This window comes from Rhipicephalus microplus, chromosome 5 (assembly GCF_043290135.1).
Source record: "Rhipicephalus microplus isolate Deutch F79 chromosome 5, USDA_Rmic, whole genome shotgun sequence".
In the NCBI taxonomy this organism is placed as follows: Eukaryota; Metazoa; Arthropoda; class Arachnida; order Ixodida; family Ixodidae; genus Rhipicephalus; species Rhipicephalus microplus.
Window position 1 is genome coordinate 64,861,801 of NC_134704.1, and position 21,201 is coordinate 64,883,001.

General features: G+C 43.9%; 1 protein-coding gene across 4 annotated transcripts in view; it reads right to left on the reverse strand.

The window, feature by feature from the left end:
• The window catches only part of LOC119174446 (venom serine carboxypeptidase), a 103,519-nt gene that overhangs the window by 3,250 nt on the left and 79,068 nt on the right, over positions 1-21,201 (reverse strand). Inside the window, exons 6-9 of one of the 4 annotated variants that reach the window (XM_075895629.1) lie at positions 17,743-17,859; positions 10,634-10,693; positions 4,987-5,028; positions 2,938-2,991 (exon numbers count right to left, since the gene is read on the reverse strand). In XM_075895629.1, the coding sequence (XP_075751744.1) occupies positions 2,938-2,991; positions 4,987-5,028; positions 10,634-10,693; positions 17,743-17,859 (273 nt within the window). Of the gene's footprint in view, positions 1-2,935; positions 2,992-4,986; positions 5,029-10,633; positions 10,694-17,742; positions 17,860-21,201 lie in introns of those variants that run through there. The other 3 variants (XM_075895630.1, XM_075895627.1, XM_075895628.1) reach the window with 3 other exon arrangements.

Consider the following 21,201-nt stretch of genomic DNA (forward strand, 5'->3'; position numbering starts at 1 on the left):
CCATCTTTTTTCTTGACCAGAACCACAGGTGATGACCAAGCGCTTTGAGAAGGCTGTATGACTCCACGTTTAAGCATGTCATCTACTTGCTCCGTAATGACGCGGCGCTCTTCGGCGGAAACGTGGTAAGGACGCTGTCGCAGAGGCGAATGTGAGCCGGTGTCAATAGTATGAGTGATAGTCGTGGTGCGGCCCAAAGCAGGTTCTAGAAAGTCGAAAGAAAACGAAACTTGTTAAGGAGAACAACAAGTTGGTGGTGATGCGAGAGGGGAAGGTCTGCGTCAATAGCATTGCCGAAGGCTGACGAACTTGATGGCTCAGACGCATGAGTGATTGCAGCAATGTGACATGGCGTTTCGTCGGGAAGAATAATATCATCGATATGGTCGACAGGTTGCACATATCCTAACGTTTCACCACGAAGTAAGCCAATGGGGTAGTTGCAGTGGTTGGTGACCAGCATTACGGTTAAACCAGACGCAATCGTAAGAACAGCAAATGGGAGAACGATGCCCTTGCGTTCAGTAAAAACCGGAGATGGCGTAAACACCACCGTGCCGTCAAGTTGCGCCACACATGAAAGGCTAATAGGGACCGAAGCTTCAGGAGGCAAGGTGATGTCGTCATCAGCGATGAGTTTGCAGAGCAGAGGAGAACGGTCGGGTGGTGGAAATTCACATGTTGGCACAAGGGACACTTCGGCACGGGAACAATCGATGATAGCTTCAGGACGTGATAAGAAATCCCAACCCAGGATAAGGTCATGAGAGCAAGATGGTAGAACAAAAAACTGTACGACGTACAAAACGTCTCGGATGACGACGCGCGCCGCGCACACAGCCGAGGGATGAATGCGTCGCGCGCTAGCCGTGGACAGCACCAAGCCACTGAGAGATGTGGTCACTTTCTTCAGTTTCCTACAAAATTTTGCGTTCATCACAGAAACGGCGGCCCCGGTATCAATTAACGCTAATGTGGTGACTCCCTCAACATCGACATCAACAACATTTTGCGGTGAAAATGGAGGCCTTGGGAATTGCGCACAAGGTGCAGTTCTTGCCTCCGGAACTGCACTGAGTAGTTTCCCTCCTCAGGAGGTGGTCGACGACGCATAGGCGATGGCGATCGGCGACGAGGTGATGGGAAACGAGCAGTAGATGGGTGGTGATCCGAGTCGGAGTGCCTCTGTTCATATGCAGACGTGGTGGTTTGCTGCGGTGCGTAAGTAGGAGCTCCGAAGTATGCGTGCGCAGGTGTGGGACGGCGGCGGCAGAAGCGTGCAATGTGTCCAGCGATGCCACACGCGAAGCAGATGGGACGATTGTCTCAGGTGCGCCACTCATTAGATGGACGGAAAAAGCGAGGTGGGGGCCTGTAAACTGGAGGCGAGGCCGGAGGAGGTGGAGCCGATAAGGCGACTGGATGCGGTGGGGGCCGCGCGACCTCAGCTGCGTAGCTGAGAGAGGTGAAGGCGGCGCAGTTGGTGCGTAGCCAGCAGTTGAGAGATCAGATGGCACCGAAGTGCATGGGTAAGAGGCCGGAACTGTAGGGAGGGCATTGCAAATTTCAGTGCGTATGGCCTGCTGCATATTCGAAGGGAGGCTTGTCGTGGGTGCATCGCTATGCGGCAGCAGGGAGAGCTGTCGGGCGACTTCCTCCCTGATGAAGTCTTTAATCTGGTTCGACAGAGTTCCTTGGTGAACGTTCCCATTTGCGAGTGCGACGGCCGAGATCGAATCTGGTGATGGGACACTCTGTCGGGCGACGGAACGCTGACGACGCAATTCATCGAAGCTCTGGCACATGCTTACGAGGACTGCCATCGTGGTCGGGCTTTTCGCCAGCAACATCTGGAATGCGCCATCCTCGATGCCTTTGAGAATATGTCGAATTTTCTCTTCTTCAGGCATGGATGAGTTAACACGCCTGCAGAGGTCGAGCACATCCTCAATATAGCTAGTAAAGGTCTCGCCAGGTTGCTGGGCTCGGTGGCGCAGACGCTGGTCAGCGCGGAGCTTGCGGACCTCTGGTCGGCCGAACGCTTCGGTCACGAGGGTCTTAAAGGTGGACCAGCTGGCGATGGCGGTTTCGCGGTTGGTGAACCATAGCTTGGCGACGTCAGCCAAGTAAAAGATAACATAGGCAAGCTTAGAGTCGTTGTCCCATTTGTTGCTGGCACTCACGCGTTCGTACAAGGAGAGCCAGTCTTCGACGTCTTGCTCACCACTGCCGCTGAAGATTGGTGCGTCCCGCTGACGGGTAGCACCGGGGCAGGTCGACGGGGCAGCCGATGGTGCTGGCTGTGCTGGGATGGGCTGGTTGGCGACTGCGTCAGTCATGTTGTACGGTGGTCTTTCGGCCAACTTGCGAGAGCGGAGCTCCAGGTCTGCTTAGGGATCTCAGCAGCCTCCACCAAATGTGATGATGTTTATTCGAACAGAGGAGTCGCAACGAGGTCGCGACGGAAAATGGGCGAACAGCAAGTCTGGCAAAGGCGGCACAGGTTCTCGCGCAATCAGAGCACGGGCTTTTCGTTGTCTTCCGAAGGCGCATATGCGTTGGTGCGTATGCTCCACTACTCTGTATTTAATTTTTTAGGTAAGTGACGAAGTGCTGTTCTCAAATTACAGTGACAGCCCTCACGTAGTTCCCTTTCCAGAGCCTCTTAAGGGTAAATCGTGTGATGATTCGTATGATGGCATGGCCATACGATTGACGTCGTTGTAACCTCTTGGGTACTATGTCAACGACAACGTGGGATGATAATGAGATGTTGTTTTGAAAATGCTTGCAATATTATAAACGCATGAAGAAGACTGTATGACGAAGTTATAAGAATGAAACTAGGATGACGATTGAGGAACAATCACGAGTAGCCACATAAGTATCGTCACGGAATCATGCGAAACATTTTGGTCTGTGACGTTTGGAGCTTACCTTGGCGATGCTCGCTACGACGGTGATGCCCATTCTGGCGTAGAAATACTCCGTCTGAGGGTGATGCAAGAACATATTGGAGCGTTAAAATAACATCAATCAGTCAATAAATCGGGGTGTACGATACCTCTCCTTTAGGATGGAAAAATGAGCAAGCTGCATTAATTTATTGGTGAACAGTGCAGAAAGACACAGACACAAACAAAAAAAGCCCCAATAGATTCGATGAAGTTCTGTGTCTGTCTCAATAAAATTCGGTGTCTGTCGGCCTCAATGAATTGGTGGCACGCCTGTAGAGCGTGCTTTGCCGCAACTACACACTTTGTGAGAGGAAGCACACTTTTTGCAAAGCAATTCGCGAAGATCGACGCGTACGTGCTCAGTTATCGCGTTATGTGAAGAATGAGGCGCATACAAGAATCTCATGCTGAAGCCGTGTTTTGGCGCTGATATTGATCGAGAAAGCGTGTATTGCAGTGAAGCACACTCGCTAACAGAGAAAGGTAATGTGAGGTGTCCGAGTGAAACGCAATTTAAGGCAGTGTGAAATACTAAATATAATAATAGAATACCACAGGAAGGTCGCTAATTAAAAATAAAAAAATGTAAAAATCTATCTTGCTTTTAGTATGTGCACGATCTAAATTCTGGCGATCTAGAAAAGAACAAGAGGTTACAGGAAGGTTGAGGTTGTAGATATCTATGAATATGGAAGAAAGGAATCCCCAGGCTGGTTGAGGTTGTAGATATCTATGATTATGGAAGAAAGGAAACCCCAGGCTGGAGACAATGTACCGACAAGACTTCCTTTGTAATACCAGTCGATCAATCGAACAATCAATCAATTTTATTGAGCATTTATTACGGCAAGGTATGAACTTGAGGACAAGAACAAAAAGCTGCTATCTAATAGCTTGACAAATGTCCTTGCCCAAATTCTTGACAGCCAAGAAATAACGCACTACATCTAAACATTTTCAGTTCTACATTGTTTACTAAACACTTCTGGTTTTCATACACGAAATAGCAGTCAAGGAGAGTAAATGTATACATGTAAATTAATACACCGCAGTTATGAAGCATACGGTTTATTTGAGCAAACAAAAGATGTTCAAAGTGAACAGTGCGTAAAGAAAGCGGGAATAATGTACAATAATGAAACAGCACAGATTATTTCACAAAATTTAGACATACATAATTTGTGTACGTTATAAAGACTATTATGAATTCATAAAATTCATATATAAAGATAATGACTACGCTGATGAAAAAATTAAGAATGTAAATAATTCAACTTCAAAAAAAAAACACCGAAAAGTTTAGAATATATTATATTTCAGGCAAATCATTTTATAGAGATAGAATAACGCGCACTACTTGTTTGAAAAGAAGTGCTCAACCACATACCACTTTAGTGCCCTTCTTGAAATTTTCTCTATTCTAATGTCATTTCTTTCAAAATCATTGAGCAAGCGTGGCACATGGTAAGACAGCCTGCTCATTCCATATTTCGTGAGCAAAAAAAAAAAAAAAATATTAGCCGTTTGTCTCTCTCCCGTATGTCAGGTACAAGTGTGAAAATATTGGTTCTGGAATTCTAGACTGGTCACTAATGCTAAGGGCTATAAAGTATTAGCGTTCCAAGCAATACTGTGTGTGTCCACTTGAACTTCATCGCAGATCTCTCGATATGCTTCACGTAAAAACAAATGTTTCATATTTTAAATGTAAACTTAAACGTTTAAGTTTGCATGTTACACTTCAAAAATAAAAAAATAAAAATATTGTCTTCTACATAGTGAGTATTCCAGCGCAAACATTTCATACTTCTGAATGGTGGAATGACGACGTATCTAGGAAAATTTTGATAAGTGCATAAGGAATGAATACCGGTCAGACATTCTGCACAATTCCAATAGAACCGACTTCAACGTGAAAATGCAGATTGATTCTTCTTGCAAATCACGTTTTGTGAAAAGCCATCTTCGAAAATCTTACAAATTTGCGGAATAATTGATCGATCAAATGAATTAATTTCCAGAAGCTTACCGTCACAAATTGTGAGAAAAAGCGGGCAATAGACGTCAGATCCTGTAAAAAAGCACCAAGTTGAATCACACTATAAAAAAAACACTAAAAATACGGAATTTTATGTATTGATTGTTCTAAGAATTCGGGATCACTAGCTGTGACCTATTCTACCACAATTTCTATGACACAAACAAATAAGCGAGAGAGCAGACGATTCTTACTTTTATATACAAGTTGAGGATACTTAATAGAACTGCGTTATTTCAGAACGATAACGCTGACTGACGAATCGAGCCTAGTGTCTGGTTAAGACTAGTCTATTAAATGTTCCGGAGCTGTAGGTACAATTGTACTGAGCTAAGTGCTCGTCCAATAGTCCAGTGATCACAATGTGTTATTATGGCTGCGTTCAGCTCTTTTTGAAATGCAGCTGCCGAAGCCTGTGATTGAATCCGTCATCCCGAAGTTCCACGACCACTCGTGGGACATCCCACGAGTGGTATGTCCCACGAGTGGTATGTCCCACGAGTGGTATCCCGCGAGTGGTCCCACGAGTTGTACCCCACGAGTGGGATGAAGGCGAACTGTGAACTCTGAACTGGCCAATTCTGGCAAGAAGTTTCTCCCTGAAGGAACATCAGTAAGTAATAAGTTTCTGAATTAAGGGAGATCAATATGAACTACGTCCTCACAGACTTTTTATCGCGCTGAATAAAGACGAACACAAACAAAACAAAACTTTGCGGCAGTACACATAACAACGCTGCCCATGATGCTATTCATCAGTTGTAAATTTGTGTAGTATGGGACGGCGATCCGGCATTATTCCGAGCAACCTTTACTATGGTGTCACATTCAGATAAATCTTGGCCAAGTCTCATGCAGCTTTTTTTTTCTTTGGCAGTTAAGATCAATCGGCTTAATGTTTAAAATCAGCTCAATATTCTTTCATTTTAATGGATGTAGCTGCGTAGTTTTGCGACGCTACTATGAACACAAATGCGAAGCTCTTGTCACATATTCAAGAATGGTGCAAACGCTATCAGCAAAACCTATAACCTAGCTGATGCACTCGCAGAAATGAAGTGCACACAACGCAACTGACTAAAAAAATTGAAAGCAACTTAGCGTGTCATCAGTGCATAGGCTTTGACCTGTGTTCATCCTTGGCGCTATCTAATGGAACTGACACTTCTTGTCTGTAAATGTTGCTCTATAGATCTGATTTCGTTCTTCTGCTGCTACTGACTTCACAATAAAAGTAGCCACCTTTCTTAAAATTGTGTTAACAGCCGCAACAAAAAGAAGTCCCATGACATTCACCGAGCAAAAAGATTGACAGCAAAAACACCAGTCAGCTCAAGACGTTTTGTGCCGTCTTTTAGGAAGCCTTTCTCGGAAGTTTTCCATCGAAGGCGGTGGGAAACAAGGCGACGGTTTGTCGCAGACTCAACCTCCATCAAAGCCTACCCTATCAAGGGCTCCGTTCGCCGTCCTGGAGAAAAAAAGATTTCTCAGACAACAACCGCAGAGAAAAGTCCACCGACGCCACCGTTTCTTTCGCGTCTGTCTCAAACGCAGACCGCTCAGGAGACCCAGCGAAGCGCAAAGCCAAACAGCGAGGCTATTGTCGAGCAGTGCTTAATCTGAAGGCTGAGAAGAAAAAAAAAGAGGGGAGCTATAGCCGCGGGGCTTATTTTCCGCGTCCGGAGAACCCGTACAACACAGCTTCGCTCCCGATTCGGGCGAACTTCGTGGCGCGGTGTAGGGTACTTTGTTACGAAGTTGCCTTCTTCTATGGTGTAGCAGTCAACGACTGTGAAGTGTAAGTACACCGACCGCTCTTTTCTTCGACAGAGCGCCTTCAGATGGCGCAGCCGAGCACGCCGAGTCTGCGAAAGAGTAAACGTTGTAGACATCGCGCATTGGCAACTTTTTTACGCCCCCCGGGCTTTGAAAAGCAAAACGAACTCTACTGGAGCGAAGCACAAATCTTTCACAGTTTCGAAAGGCAGCTGCTCTAATTTCCTTCGTTCTTTGTTTTGTGTCGTTTTTCCTTTACAGGCACGCACTGGAAGCGACGCGCCAGGTTTTTCATGTTTTATCGTCCTTGTTTGGGTGGAAAAAAAAAAGTGCGGGATGGCTTTGGCTGCCGAGCTCAGCAAAAGATAAATGCGGGAAAGCCAGCCACACCGGGGAGAAACAGGATAAAGATTTACGGCCGCGCCGGGTCGTCGGGCGGTCCCGGTTCCTAACGAGGCGTGAAGGATCGGCAAAAAGCTCAGTCGAAGCAGTAAACCATCGAGCGAGTCGGAGTTTCCTTTCCTGTTCCTTAATTAAAACCTCTTGGAATATTCAGCGGTACCGAAGACTCGCCAAAAGGCCGAAAAAAAAGAAGAAAAACTGGGGAGGAATCTTTACTCCCTTTTCGGTCACTCTTGGGCAAAGAAAACGCGAAAGCAAGAAATCGGTGTCTTCTTAAACGATCCGCGCCGTATACGACCCGTATATACCGGGCAGGGCATTCTGTATACGAGCAAAGTAGTAAAGCTTTATTATTATTATTATTATTATTATTATTTGAGTGTGTAAGCGTTCCCCTTTCGCGTCTTCTTTTGGCATTGGTGTCACACGCTTCTCTATGTGCGCTGTATTTTCCCGTCTGTTGTCTCCAATGTGCAAGAAAGCGCACAAATATTGTCGGACAAACCAGTCGTTTGAAAGAGATTCGACGCAGACAATGACACTTTTGTAAAAGCGGAAAGACGTCGTTGACTTACGTGATCCAATATTAGCAGTAAATGACGAGCACTATAGCTGACTTTACGCTAACAGTTATAAAACGCATGTGAGTGTTAGCAAGTATTTCTCCCCCATATTTATCTTCAAAGAAAATCGGTGGCTGATTTGCTGCAGGATTTAGCGCCTCAGATGGGTGCAACGCTAGGGCAGGCATATTCCGGCTCGTCTTGGTCCTCCGTATGATCTTCATATTATTATCATATCATATATCATATGAACAGAGGAGTCTTTCGAACTTCCGATGTGGCAGAGTGCCGAACACGTGGCAGTTTGTTATAATCAACAGTACGCTATAGACGGTTATCCATCACGACGTGCTCACACTGAACGAACACTCTAAATATTTATTAGGTCCATATAAACAATCAGATTTATTTATCTGGCTCTAAATAGTCATCATATATATATCAGACACCTTAATGATGAGCAATTGTGCCTCGATAATGAAATTGCCTATTTCCAAGCAGACACATTGATTTTCCTAGTTCCTTAATTTTTTTTAATTCATGGTTTGGTTAAGGGCACTGACATTTACAGTGAACTATACATGTGGTCAAACACACTGTGTAAACCTTGTGTTTTTTTAATGATCTATGCTCGAACGAACAGTGCTGCTGCAATGCGCACCTCCAGCAAGGTCCCGTCACGAGGTTAGCCTCAAACCTTTGCCCTGACCCGCAGAAAATGCGTGATGTTGCCAAAAAGATTTGAAAATAAAGTAAGCAAACTATTTAGGCCACGCACGCTCAATAGGTCATTCTTCCAAGTTATTGTCGAAGTATCTGACAAAACTACCACGACCATGCTGGTGTATTACAAATAAAAGAAACGTTTGTTCGAGATAACTCTGCGAACAGTTCACGTCTTGCGGGAAGCTTTTATTAGACGAGCAACAATTTTTTTTTCTGTGACGGACTGGTGGGTGAAAATAGTAAAGGTGCAAAATAAACTGCATCTCATCCCCACTAGACCTTACGGCTTCAAAATGCAGAGTTGTCGTTGGATAAATTTGAGAAAAAATTGTTGATTTGTTTGATTGATAAGTGGGGTTTGATGTCCCAAAACCACCAAATGCTTATGAGACACGCCGTAGTGGAGGACTCCGGAAATTTCAACCACCTGAGGTTCTTTGACGCACACCCAACTATGAGCCACACGGGCCTACGGAATTTTCGCCTCCATCGAAAAAGCAGCCGCCGCAGCCGGGATGCGATCCCACGACCTGCGGGTCAGCAGCCGAGTACCTTGGCCACTAGACCACCAGGGCGGAGCACAGCAAAAGTAAAGCAGAGCCGACTCGGGTTCTAGTCTGTGTGCATATCTGTGTGAATTTGACGGAAATTGAACTAATGCAACGTTTCGCTATTCTAACAGCAAGTATATAGCGTTCGTGAAACTGTGCTAGTCATCATTGAACAAATCTTCCCGATATTTAGCCAGCGCTAGTAAGAATTTCTGATAGTTCAGGCAATAGTATTCAAATGCATACTCAACATTATATTTAATTTAGCCATGGTTTGATAACATCAGACAGTGCTAACCAGCGCTGATAATTTATGGGTATGCACGGCAGCATAGTACAACGCAGTGTAGAGTTCACAAATCACGTGGGGTGTGTACGCTAGAACTGGCAAGCACTGTCATAAAGAAAAAAAGAACCTTACTCTCTCTCAGAAAAGCAATATTTGAACTAAAGAAAAGTTGCGCCTAGTCTTTTACGAGGCCGCAATCTTACGCTCGATTCATGAAGTCAGCTAGCTGTACAACCTATGTCGCTTCTTTCTTGGAGTGCCGTCGGGGTCAGGGAGTGATATGCTCTGGAGTGGTCTGTACTAGGAAAACACGGTTTGTTTCTATTCCTGCGCTAGAGAGAAATAAGTGGCTGAGGGCAGCGGAGGTTGTTTTTCACGGATCAACGAGTCGGCTAACCTGGCTTCGTGAATTGGAAGTGTCCATAAAAGCACACCCTCTCCGAGTTGTTTCTTTCTGACCGTGCCGAGGTGGCGGCGTGGTTTGATTCAACGCGTGTAAGATTGAAACAACGCATGCAGTATATATCGCACCAACGCATTTATATGCACGCATGACTTGCAGAAGACGTCGGTTAAAATGCACCTCTCGCAGGGGCCCGTGAAAGTGAAGTTGAAACTTACCGCATTGCCTGTTCTATATCCTTCGTTCACATCTATCTATCTATCTATCTATCTATCTATCTATCTATCTATCTATCTATCTATCTATCTATCTATCTATCTATCTATCTATCTATCTATCTATCTATCTATCTATCTATCTATCTGTCTGTCTGTCTGTCTGTCTGTCTGTCTGCCTGTCTGCCTGTCTGCCTGTCTGCCTGTCTGCCTGTCTGCCTGTCTGCCTGTCTGCCTGTCTGCCTGTCTGCCTGCCTGCCTGTCTGCCTGTCTGTCTGTCTGTCTGTCTGTCTGTCTGTCTGTCTGTCTGTCTGTCTATCTATCTATCTATCTATCTATCTATCTATCTATCTATCTATCTATCTATCTATCTATCTATCTATCTATCTATCTATCTATCTATCTATCTATCTATCTATCTATCTATCTATCTATCTATCTATCTATCTATCTATCTATCTATCTATCTATCTATCTATCTATCTATCTATCTATCTATCTATCTATCTATCTATCTATCTATCTATCTATCTATCTATCTATCTATCTATCTATCTATCTATCTATCTATCTATCTATCTATCTATCTATCTATCTATCTATCTATCTATCTATCTATCTATCTATCTTGTATGTATGTTATATTTTTTCTACATGTATTTGACTTAACTGTACCATAGATGAAATTATGGAATGTCAGAATGCGAACTCACAAAAGCGTCCGGGGGCGCAGTGGTCGTCGTCTGATTTCGCCTGATAATGATCCGTCTGACCTGTTGGTAGTAAACAAAGCTCACTGATAAGCCATGCTTTCTGAAAAAAATAGCCAATACGAAACATCCTAGTCAAAACGTGTAGCTTGACAAAAAATGTGACAGTCAACATAGCTTTACTTTTAGATAACAGTATGCGCAGTTCTAAGGGCTTCCGATACTCTTAAGTAGCAGCAAGCTGGATCACCTGAATGCCAATTGTGCCGGAAAAATTGTCGTATCTAAAAAGCAAAACTGGCTATCAAAATGTACCCACGGTTTCAAATAGTAGGAACTCATTGGGGCATTGTGATAAAATTTTATTATCGCACTACAATAATCTCTGGTATAGAGGCATAAATTCAGAAAAGTTACAAGAGGGTACAGCCGTTTTGCCATGCGGCCATTTTGTTTTGGTAAATGTGGTAGGTTGTAGTTTCGCTTATATCAAAATTAAAATCATGCCCTAAAATAAAATGGATAAATAAACATAGGTTCCGAGCTCGCGTAATTGCATTGTTCTATTGAGTCTTTTCAGAACCGATCGAGCGGTAGTTTCGATCTCAATAGTCTCATACAGATGATGATCTACTGAACAACGATACACGCTACAAGAAAGGCATGTAAAAGTTCAACGAGCTATATAAAATTGTGATGCCATTCAGATGTATGACGTTTTGTAATAGAAATTTTAAGGGGGGCCTTTGCAAAGGCTGCGCCCCCTCCCCCCTGTTTGAGCAAAAGGGGGGGAGTAGTTACCCCTGACACCGCCTCCCTCCTCCCGATGATTTACATCACTGCTCTGCGGACATTCGAATACAGGGCAGGACCGCTAGTAAGAGCCGCATGAACTGCATTCCAGAGTCTTAAAACGTCATGAGAGCCTGCGTAAAATTAGTCACGCTACTAAAATCTTACTACAGTATTCCATAAAGTATTTAAATATGGAAACGTCACTTTACTTTGATGACTAGCTTTGTTCGTGAGATACACGATTTCTTTTAGCCTGTTTTTTTTTTCTTTTAAGGCTGTGCCCCGCAGGTACACCGCCGTGAGATGGCATCACGTGAACAACTACCCCAAGTCCTGGTTATGTGAGAAAGCAATGTTAACCTCACAAGTCGCAGCAAAGTAACTGCACCGTAAGCAATTGTAATCGCTACCAGCGCTCCTTCGATTCTCATTTAATATTTCCTACGTCAATTCTGCAGTGTTCATACTACGATTCCTCATCTTCATAGCCTGGAAAGAGGGACAGTAACCGAGGGTGTCATATTGTTGATTGATCACAACTAAAAGGCACACGACGACGATGCCAAGGAAGGTAGAGTTATGAATGTACAATAAAAATTGACTCATTTCCCAATCAAGTGCAGTCACTTTCAAATGAGGAATAACTTGCAGCAAGTGTTTGTTTTCAACAGACAAAAAGGTTAAGAAACTAACGGAAAAGCCGCAGCGGGGCTTAGAAATGCTTGAAAAGCCAGCTTACACCGTAAACTCTTCCTGTTCTTTTAGGGGCGGCTCTCTGCGCTCCCATAGTTGAGTACAATGTACTCGAAATCGTTAAACAATCTTTTTTATTGAAAAACACCAAAGTTCTTTTCTATGGTTGCCGTATTATTTCTGAGTTACTGTATTATGGAGAGTGTCAATTGTACAGTATACATAGTACTCTGAATCGCCAAACACTTTTTTTCTAAACAAAGTACATCCACATAAATAGCCAATGAAATGAGCCTAGGGACAGCCGTTCACAGCAAGCGTCATGCAAATGTTGTGAGTTTTGCTACCAAGGGCGCCAACTTGTTATGCAATGACACTTTCGATTTACAGTTTTACTGAAGCTTCGCTTCCGATCTATTCTTCCGCATGCGTTTGGTCTATGCTTTAAATGCGAAGCATTTCTTAGCGAACTTTGGTGACTTTGAGCTTATCTATCTATCTATCTATCTATCTATCTATCTATCTATCTATCTATCTATCTATCTATCTATCTATCTATCTATCTATCTATCTATCTATCTATCTATCTATCTATCTATCTATCTATCTATCTATCTATCTATCTATCTATCTATCTATCTATCTATCTATCTATCTATCTATCTATCTATCTATCTATCTATCTATCTATCTATCTATCTATCTATCTATCTATCTATCTATCTATCTATTTAACTAACCGCTAACACTTGGGTGCTCTCGTGGTCACCCCCTTAACTTGGCGTGAACCAACATTAGGATGAGAGGGTAAGATGGTTTGACGAATATGACGCGCTGATCAAGACATGAATAATATCACAATCCTGTCGCGTAACGCCGTCAAACACTCCCAGCCAGACAGTGGCACGTACCTACGGGCGGGTATGTGCCGCTAGTATGTGGGTATGTGCCACAAGTGATTGTCACAGGTAACGCGTGAGCGTTAAGAAATACCCGACATCGGTATACCGTCGACCCGACGAAATCAAATAATTTATTTAAGGGTCCCAGCTAGAATCGGAACCCAGGCATTCTGCGTGGCGATGAAGCATTTTACCACAGAGCTATGCCAGGTATCGCAACTACATTTCCAGTAGACGCTAATCTTCGTGATAACGTCAATAGTGGTTGCAGATGACAACTACGGCGCTGCGTGAGATCCGAGTTGTGATCTGATAACAGCTTTCGCAGTAACATCATAGAGAAACATACTTACATAAAGAGCGGACACTCCCGTAGGGCCCTGCGGCCCAGCTACTGTGCTGCTTTCAGCGCCACGAGTGGTTTGTCAGACCAGATAATGTCTTCAGCAGAAATAAAATAACAAATTTTTAATTTTATTTCCGACGCTGGGATACTTTCATGCAACCCACACTTTCATGCTCCAAAAGCGAGTGTCTTTACCACTAGGCTACAGACCTATGCTTCCACAAATAGAATACATGTACAGTACATCTAAACCACATGAATGTGCCTCTTTGTGCAAAAAAAAAAATGCAGAAAGACTTCCCTTTCTAGTCATACTTAACTGTTTTATGTTGTAGAGCATTAAGTGTCCTCAGCGAGAGATGATGTAGAGCGGATATGGAAAATTGCACAAATTAATAAAATTTCTTCTTTGCACAAAATTGATGCCAGGCTTGCGTATTCAATGAAGGAAGTTATCTATGGAGGTTATCCATGGGATAACCAAAGGAGGTTATCACATGTCTTAACAAAAAAGTAAAAGCGAGCATGGGTACGCCATCTAGCGGTTGGTCAGACCAGTCTTGCTGGGCCATGAAAAGGCTTCAGAGGCTACTCTTTATATTGTGAAACTCTCTGGGTACGCCAGGGAGCGGTTGGTCAGACCTTTCTTGCTGGGCCACGAAAAGGCTCCAGTGGCCACTCTTTACATAGTAAAATTCTCTGGGTACGCCATCTAGCGGTTGGTCAGACCTTTCTTGCTGGGCCTCGAAAAGGCTCTAGTGGCCACTCTTTATATAGTAAAATTCTTTATGGTAACATATGCAGCCGTTTAACGTATGTGTGTGCGTATATTCGTACTATCGGCATCAAATCAAACCCGAATAGCGACAAGCCTTCACTATGGTATAGTGCGCGCCATCCACTTATCGTCATAGACAGGGGCGCATATAGATCTGCCGAACAGGGCGCGCGCGTCTGTCAACGGAGATAAGCAGACGGCGCGCACTATACCATAGCGAAGACTTGCCACTGTTTGAGTTTCATTTGATGCTGATTGCACATAAATTTAGTGCCATTTCAGAACGTCTGGCTCAATAAAAAAATTACAACCGAGTCACCTTGCATGCTTTGCATAACATCGATTCCCAAGGTACGTGGGATCTGCCGAATTTTTTTCCTTTTTATTTCTCACCGTTTCATTTCTGCTTTCTTCGTTTAAGAAGATTTCGCGTATCGAGAATTAAAAAAAAACACTCGTTTATTGCTCCGTCATATAGCGAAAAACTTGGTAGACAAACTGGCACGCTGTAATCGAACTTATCGAAATTGAACAAAGAGAGTTCATGCTATGACTGGGGATACCGAAGTTATTTTCTACACTACGTAGTTCTAAACTTTCATTTAGTATGAAACTTTTTATATTCACAAAACATAGCACCACTCATTCCAAGGCTTACTCCCCGCAGTGGTTTGCGTCAGGTCACCGAGGAATAACTAACTGATCATCCCACCATTTCACATAATTCAACGTTTGCCACAATACAGCCAATACTAACTCTTACGATAGCCATCATTCAGCAATGCTATACGACAGCTGCTAAAAATTAACAAACACTTTGTAGATTGCGAAGTGCGTTCGGCGAAAGCCTTTGGGCATTCGAATGAATGTGACATGATAGACCTTGTTTTCTAACACGACAGTGTTTTACACCGGGGCCCACTAAGATTTCAATGACCTAATTTTGTCACGCTTGGGACGTAAACAAAAATATACGCACGATCAAAATAAAAGAAAGTCGCAGCATATACACGGAGTAAATGATGAGGCGGGCGAAACGTCCATGTGTCCATCCGTGCAAAAAAAAAAAAAAATACGCTCCTGGTGTTCTTTTTTTTTTTGCGGGATTAGTATACAGTTGTTACTAGTAGCGGTGGGAGTTCAGTCATACCTTATGCACATTCGTGCCCGCGTTTGTGTGTGTGGCGGCATATGCATAAAAAAAATTGCAGTCAAAGAGGAGGGGAGATTTGAACTAACCAAGTCTTCCCCTCCCCTCCCCGCCCCCGCCAACCCACTCCCGACCCCTTACACCAGTGGTTAATGTATTTACATATCCGCCGCTTTGAGCTGTTGCGTATACCTCGGCTCTGCTGACTCCCGAAAAATAGGGGATCTATCCCGGCAGCAGCGGTCACGTTTCGGGGGAGTTGAAACGCTTGAGGCCCGTGTAGTGCGCGCTTTGGCTACACATTAAAGAACCTCAGGCGGTCCAGATCATACAGAGTCTATTAAAGGCGGCTCGCGTACAGCGGGAATCGCTATTGCGATCTTAACCACCATAAATCAAGCAACCAGCCACACGGGGCTGAGCTTAATTGGCGAGACTTATCGTAATTTTAAGGAAACGACAGGAACGAAACCGATAGTTTGCGTGTCATACTGACGGAAAAAGTTCCCGTAGAAGGGGAATGTACGAGATGCAATTAGACGAAGCCGTTCCTGGGAGACAGGCCGTTCGTGGGAGACCATTGCAGCACCAAACTGCGAGATCTTTCATCGCGGTGAACTGCCAGCGTAATCGCCTGTAATACTTGATTCAACAGCTGCGCGACATCCCGTGTTATTATTATTATTATTATTATTATTATTATTATTATTATTATTATTATTATTATTATTTTTATTAGGCGGCCATCCCGTGCTTTTATTCCGCGAACGGTCATGTGGTGGATTTCGGCTCATCTCTCGTTGTGCAGCAGCGTCACTGGGGAATTCTCCCCGGCTGCCTTAGCGGGTAATGGACTCGTTACAATGTCTCGGGATGTCGAGCAGGGCTTCGAAGGTTTATCGCGTAAGACCACGCGGTCGTCGTGACCTTGTCTAAGAAATCTTTTGTCACTTTCGTTTTCTTTCCTCTTCTAATGAGATACGCGCCATCTGTGCTTTTCAGGTGGGACCACTTGTAAATTGGAGTGGTAACCGACCTAAAGTCTTGTGAAAGGCAGCGGCCGATAATAGACCAATGAGGATTTCACGCCCGTCAACTCCGCTGATTACCCACCACAGTATACGCATGGTAGGCACTAATATGTTGTTTTTTTATTTGCAATTTATTTCCCACTGTCTATGTCTTCATACATGAAAAAAAAAAACTTCGACTTGAGCAAAGAATGACTTCTTATCTCAACTATGCTCGTTTAGATTATCAAAAAAAAAAAAGAAATCGGTGGGACACTGGGACGCTTTAGCCACACACTACCGTTATCAGCCCCGCAACTCACGAGTTTCCGACTGAGATTATTTCTTACGCGCGATATAAGGCTCAGAATCAACCGCGCAGCGTGACAGACAAAAGAACAAGAAGGTGAAGAAACAGCGCACTGTCCAGTAAGCGGGGCATGAGGCGATAGTACACGATCAACCATTCTTGGAAAAGCGAATTCTATTTTACAATCAGATGCCGCTAAAAAGTCTCAGCGTGATTCTACTGTAGTGGGTGATCAGTGGAGTTGACGGGCGTGAAATCTTCAATACGGGTTGTCCAAGGAATACACATTAGTGCCATATTCATGTCTATTTCAGGAGGAGGGAGGGGCCAACTTTATATATATATATATATATATATATATATATATATATATATATATATATATATATATATATATATATATATATATATGCTTTACCACTACGCCAGCTTCAGTGTTGCACGTGTGTGTCTTAATCTTCATTAGGAGGTTGATAGTGATCGATGATGATGATGATGACATACACACATAAAACTGGAAGATTTCAGGAGGAGGTTTAGCCCCCTTGCGACATCGAGGCAGGATAACCACAAATACTAGCAAAATAGCGATATACTTCGTGTGAAATCAGGCAGAATCATACGTCACACGTACGTATGACGTCACATCTGACGCTTCCGTTGCTGCCACGTGACTACCCGGCATCTGATAGAGACCGTAAGCTTCACTTTTTGTAATTTAAACTGGAAGTTGATTGATTAACGTCCCAAAACCACCATATGATTACAGAGACGCCGTAGTGGAGGGCTCCGGAAATTTCTACCACCTGGGGTTCTTTTTTAACGTGGGGCCTACAACATTTCCGCCTTCATCGGTGATGCAGCCGCCGCAGCTGGGATTTGATCCCGTGACCTGCGGGTCACCTTAGCCACTAGACCACCACGGCGGGGCTCCCGAAGTCGAAGTCGAAAATGGTTGAAGAGAGACCTCTCACGGTTGTTACACAACTACAGTACTCTTTTAGTGACGTCTTTTCCTTGCCAGAAATGACATCGATGAATTTTAGTATGAAGTCTGGCATGAAACGCGCTTGCTTTAAATGGGAAGTTTTTGGCGTAATCTCAATTTACGCTTTGCGATTTCCTTACCAACGAGTATGGCTCGTCGCCGGACTTGGTGTGGAACAGGCCCAGATTGAGGGGCATGCAAGTGATGGTCGAGAAAACGTTCCAGTAGACGAATACCGTCAGCGCGGGCTTGATCCTCTGCGTGTATTCAACAAAATGTCATTAGTCGGCTGAAACTTCAATCTAATGATAATGACAAAGCTACAGCATATGTTGCAAGGTTTACTTTAGTATAGATCATCTTACAATGATCTGCCGTGGCGATATTGGGGCTACAGCGCTGCATAACGAGTGTGAGAGAGTGGGGTCAATTTCTGGCTGTGGCGGCCGTGTTTTGAAGGCAGCAGAATTCAAAAACAAATCTACGGCTCATTATGTGCACAGTGATCAACGTTATAAAAACCAAAATCAATCGATAAGTCAATCAAGCTAGTCTATATTTGCCCACATATTTGAGGACTCCAGCTCAGGTTCATAAAATAGGATAAAATAAAATATGGGCAAAGATGTACAAATTTATTGGAAGAAAGAAATTTTTGCCACAGTGCAGAGAGAGAATGAGTGAGTAAGTGGCAAGAGGTGGACCAATATTTGTTTCGTAAAACGCACTACCAAATTCTTCGATTTCCGTACAAGTGGAGTACGTATAGGGTTCCTTTCAGCTGTGGTCCCTTATACGTACGACAGACAGGCCACTGCATTAACCAGAGAATATTGGAACTGTATTGAAGAAGTAGTGAATCATGCGAAGCTAGGCTGTCACATCGTCAGCGCTAAGTATGCGAGACGATCGGGGACATTGTCTCTGCTCTCGCTGGCTAGGCCTACGCTCCTGTCGTGTCTTAAGTAACAGTTCTACTTGTCAGTCTCAGTTCTTCATTACCGAACATAGTAGCTCGCTAACCGGAGGCTCACCTTCTAATCTATATTTACATTGTCGAGCATGTGAGTACACGTTGAAATTCGATGAATGTGCAATTTTTCAAGGCATAGAAAGGAAGAAACGCGTCCGGTGATTGAGGCACGTCATAACGATAATAGCGGTATATAGCGCACGTGCGCGCTAACTGTAGATTAACTCGCACAAAGATTAACAGTTCTCTTTCACGTGGACCACCACGCCTGCCAGATTGATAGGCTCGCATATAGCGAGGGCATGCGCAGATAAGTCTTTGCGCCTTCTTTCTTTTCATCCGTTGTACGCTTCTTCAGTTGTTGGCAGGCGTTGGTGGTGTCCTGGCTTCCTTCTTCCGTACGTGTTCGCACGCTCTTTTTTTTTTCAGAATAAATGCGTATGCCAACTTGCCCGGCTACCTATTATTCAAAGAGATTATGTTGCGTCAGTAAAACTTGCGTTGGGTCTAGTTGGTACATAGCACAAAAAAAGAAGTTAACTTCTTTGGCGCAAACAATACGGAAAAAGGAAAAAAGAAGGCGAGGAAAGAAACAGATTGACGCCAAACTAACAACTGCTTTATTCTTCACACAGCAACGCATATATATGCCGAAACCACATACATTGCATGCGCACGCACAGCTTCGTATCGTATACGTAAAAATGAAAATTCCTTAAACCTTAATACATCACACCACACACCTGAAAGTACACGCGTGTTGTCAAATTACACTTGTAGAACACGATATCTTAACCAAGATGTGTACGCAAAAATTCATATTCGATGGCATGCAAAGAAACGGAAGTATCACTGATACAGTCAGCTCCGCTTTTCTTAATATGATAAGCCTCCAAAGCAAGTCTTGCATCTTCATTCCTGCTCCTGCCCAGAATCATCGTATCATGAAACCGTGGCGAACATCCAATGCAGGACTGCAAGTGAGCAACAAGATGTGCCCCTTTGTCTACCTTGTTAACTATTTTTTGCGCATGTTCCCTAAGACGCTCGTTTATGCAACGTCCCGTTTGCCCGATGTAGATCCTGCCACATACCAGAGGAATGCCATATACCACACAGGTGATGCAAGAAATAAAGCAGACACCGTGTTTTATTTTGCACCCAGTTTTGCTACTACCGCAGGTGCGGGAGCACAACTTCAAGAGTTTGTTGGGCGCAGAGAATACCAAGGAGACCCCATGCCTGTTAGCAACTCTCTTGAGTTGATGTGTGACCTTATGTAAATAAGGTATCACAACAGGCCTGAACGTATCACGTTCACATGTCGCCTTCTTTCTTGTTTTCCTTTTCTGAAGCAGGGCTTCAGCTACGGCTGTAAGATTATGTTGCGTGTCCGTCCGTGGGTACAGAACACGGCGCTTTGTAACAGCTATGAAGAAACCGGACGAAAACAAGAAATTACGAAGAGGCACAACTTCCGCGAGTGACAACTCGTGAGTAGAATTTCGCACACGTAATTATATGTGGCTGCAAAAAAAAAAAAGAAAAAAGCTGACATGCTCACAAACGTGCGCCTGTGCAAAGCCCAACTGCATGCAGCCTGTCCCTTAGCTTACTCACCGATAAGCTACCGCTGTGGCATGGATCATGCGTTTAGAAAACGCTTGACGATTAAGAGTACTATGCACTGTGCCATGGATTTCCAACAAACAATGATTACGTGGTTATAGAGCAAGTGGTTTACGATTCAGAGCTATTTGTAACCTACTACAGTATGCAGTAAACCGTCCTCGTCTGCCTGTTGTGTTTAGAAAAAAGTGTTTTATGAATTTAGAATACTTGGTACTCTACTATGAGGGATCATGCACAAAGCCATGCCAGTTTTAGCCGTAAAGGTTTTTGGTGTTTAGAATAAATTTTGAACACTATTAAAAAAATCCAACGATTTAGAGTACTTCGTATTCTACTACGGAAGGCCATTAAGCCGTCTCAGAGGCGGTAACCCATGCCATAGCCGGGCTATCAGAGTGGCACGCACGCACTCGGCCTGGGCACCCAAAGAGAAAACAATAGGGCAGATTCTTCACAGCTCAATGCAGGGGAGGGTTGGGCCGCAGTGCCATGAACTAGCGGTGGTAAAGGTGGGAACTACACAAGAAACGCAGGCCTCAGTCAACGTCTCACTTTCAACCAGTCACACATGTTTGGAGTTGAATCGAGGAGAAAATCCGCGCACGTTAATCATAAATTAAAAGATGATTGTTTCTGAAGAAATAGTCTACAGAGACAAGTATTGGTGACTTAATCTCTAATAAAATTTGCCTTAAATTTGAGGCTTAATAAAGAAAACTAGTAACAGATAGACTTTGAGCACTATCTGACCAGAAAAAGTTGCCTCGTTAAAGTCGCTGGGCAATTTTTTTAAAAACCCCTTCCTTTTAGAAAGGCTTAGCGAGGGTTGGGCCACAGCGCCATGAACTAGTGGCGGTGAAAGGTGGGAACTATATAGACACGAAGCGCAGGCCGTAAGAGAGTGCCCGCGTGCCGCTCCTCTATCCCGACCGTGCCCACTCAAATGGCGTTTATAAAAATTTATTAACAATTTAGAGTACGAGGTACTCTGTTA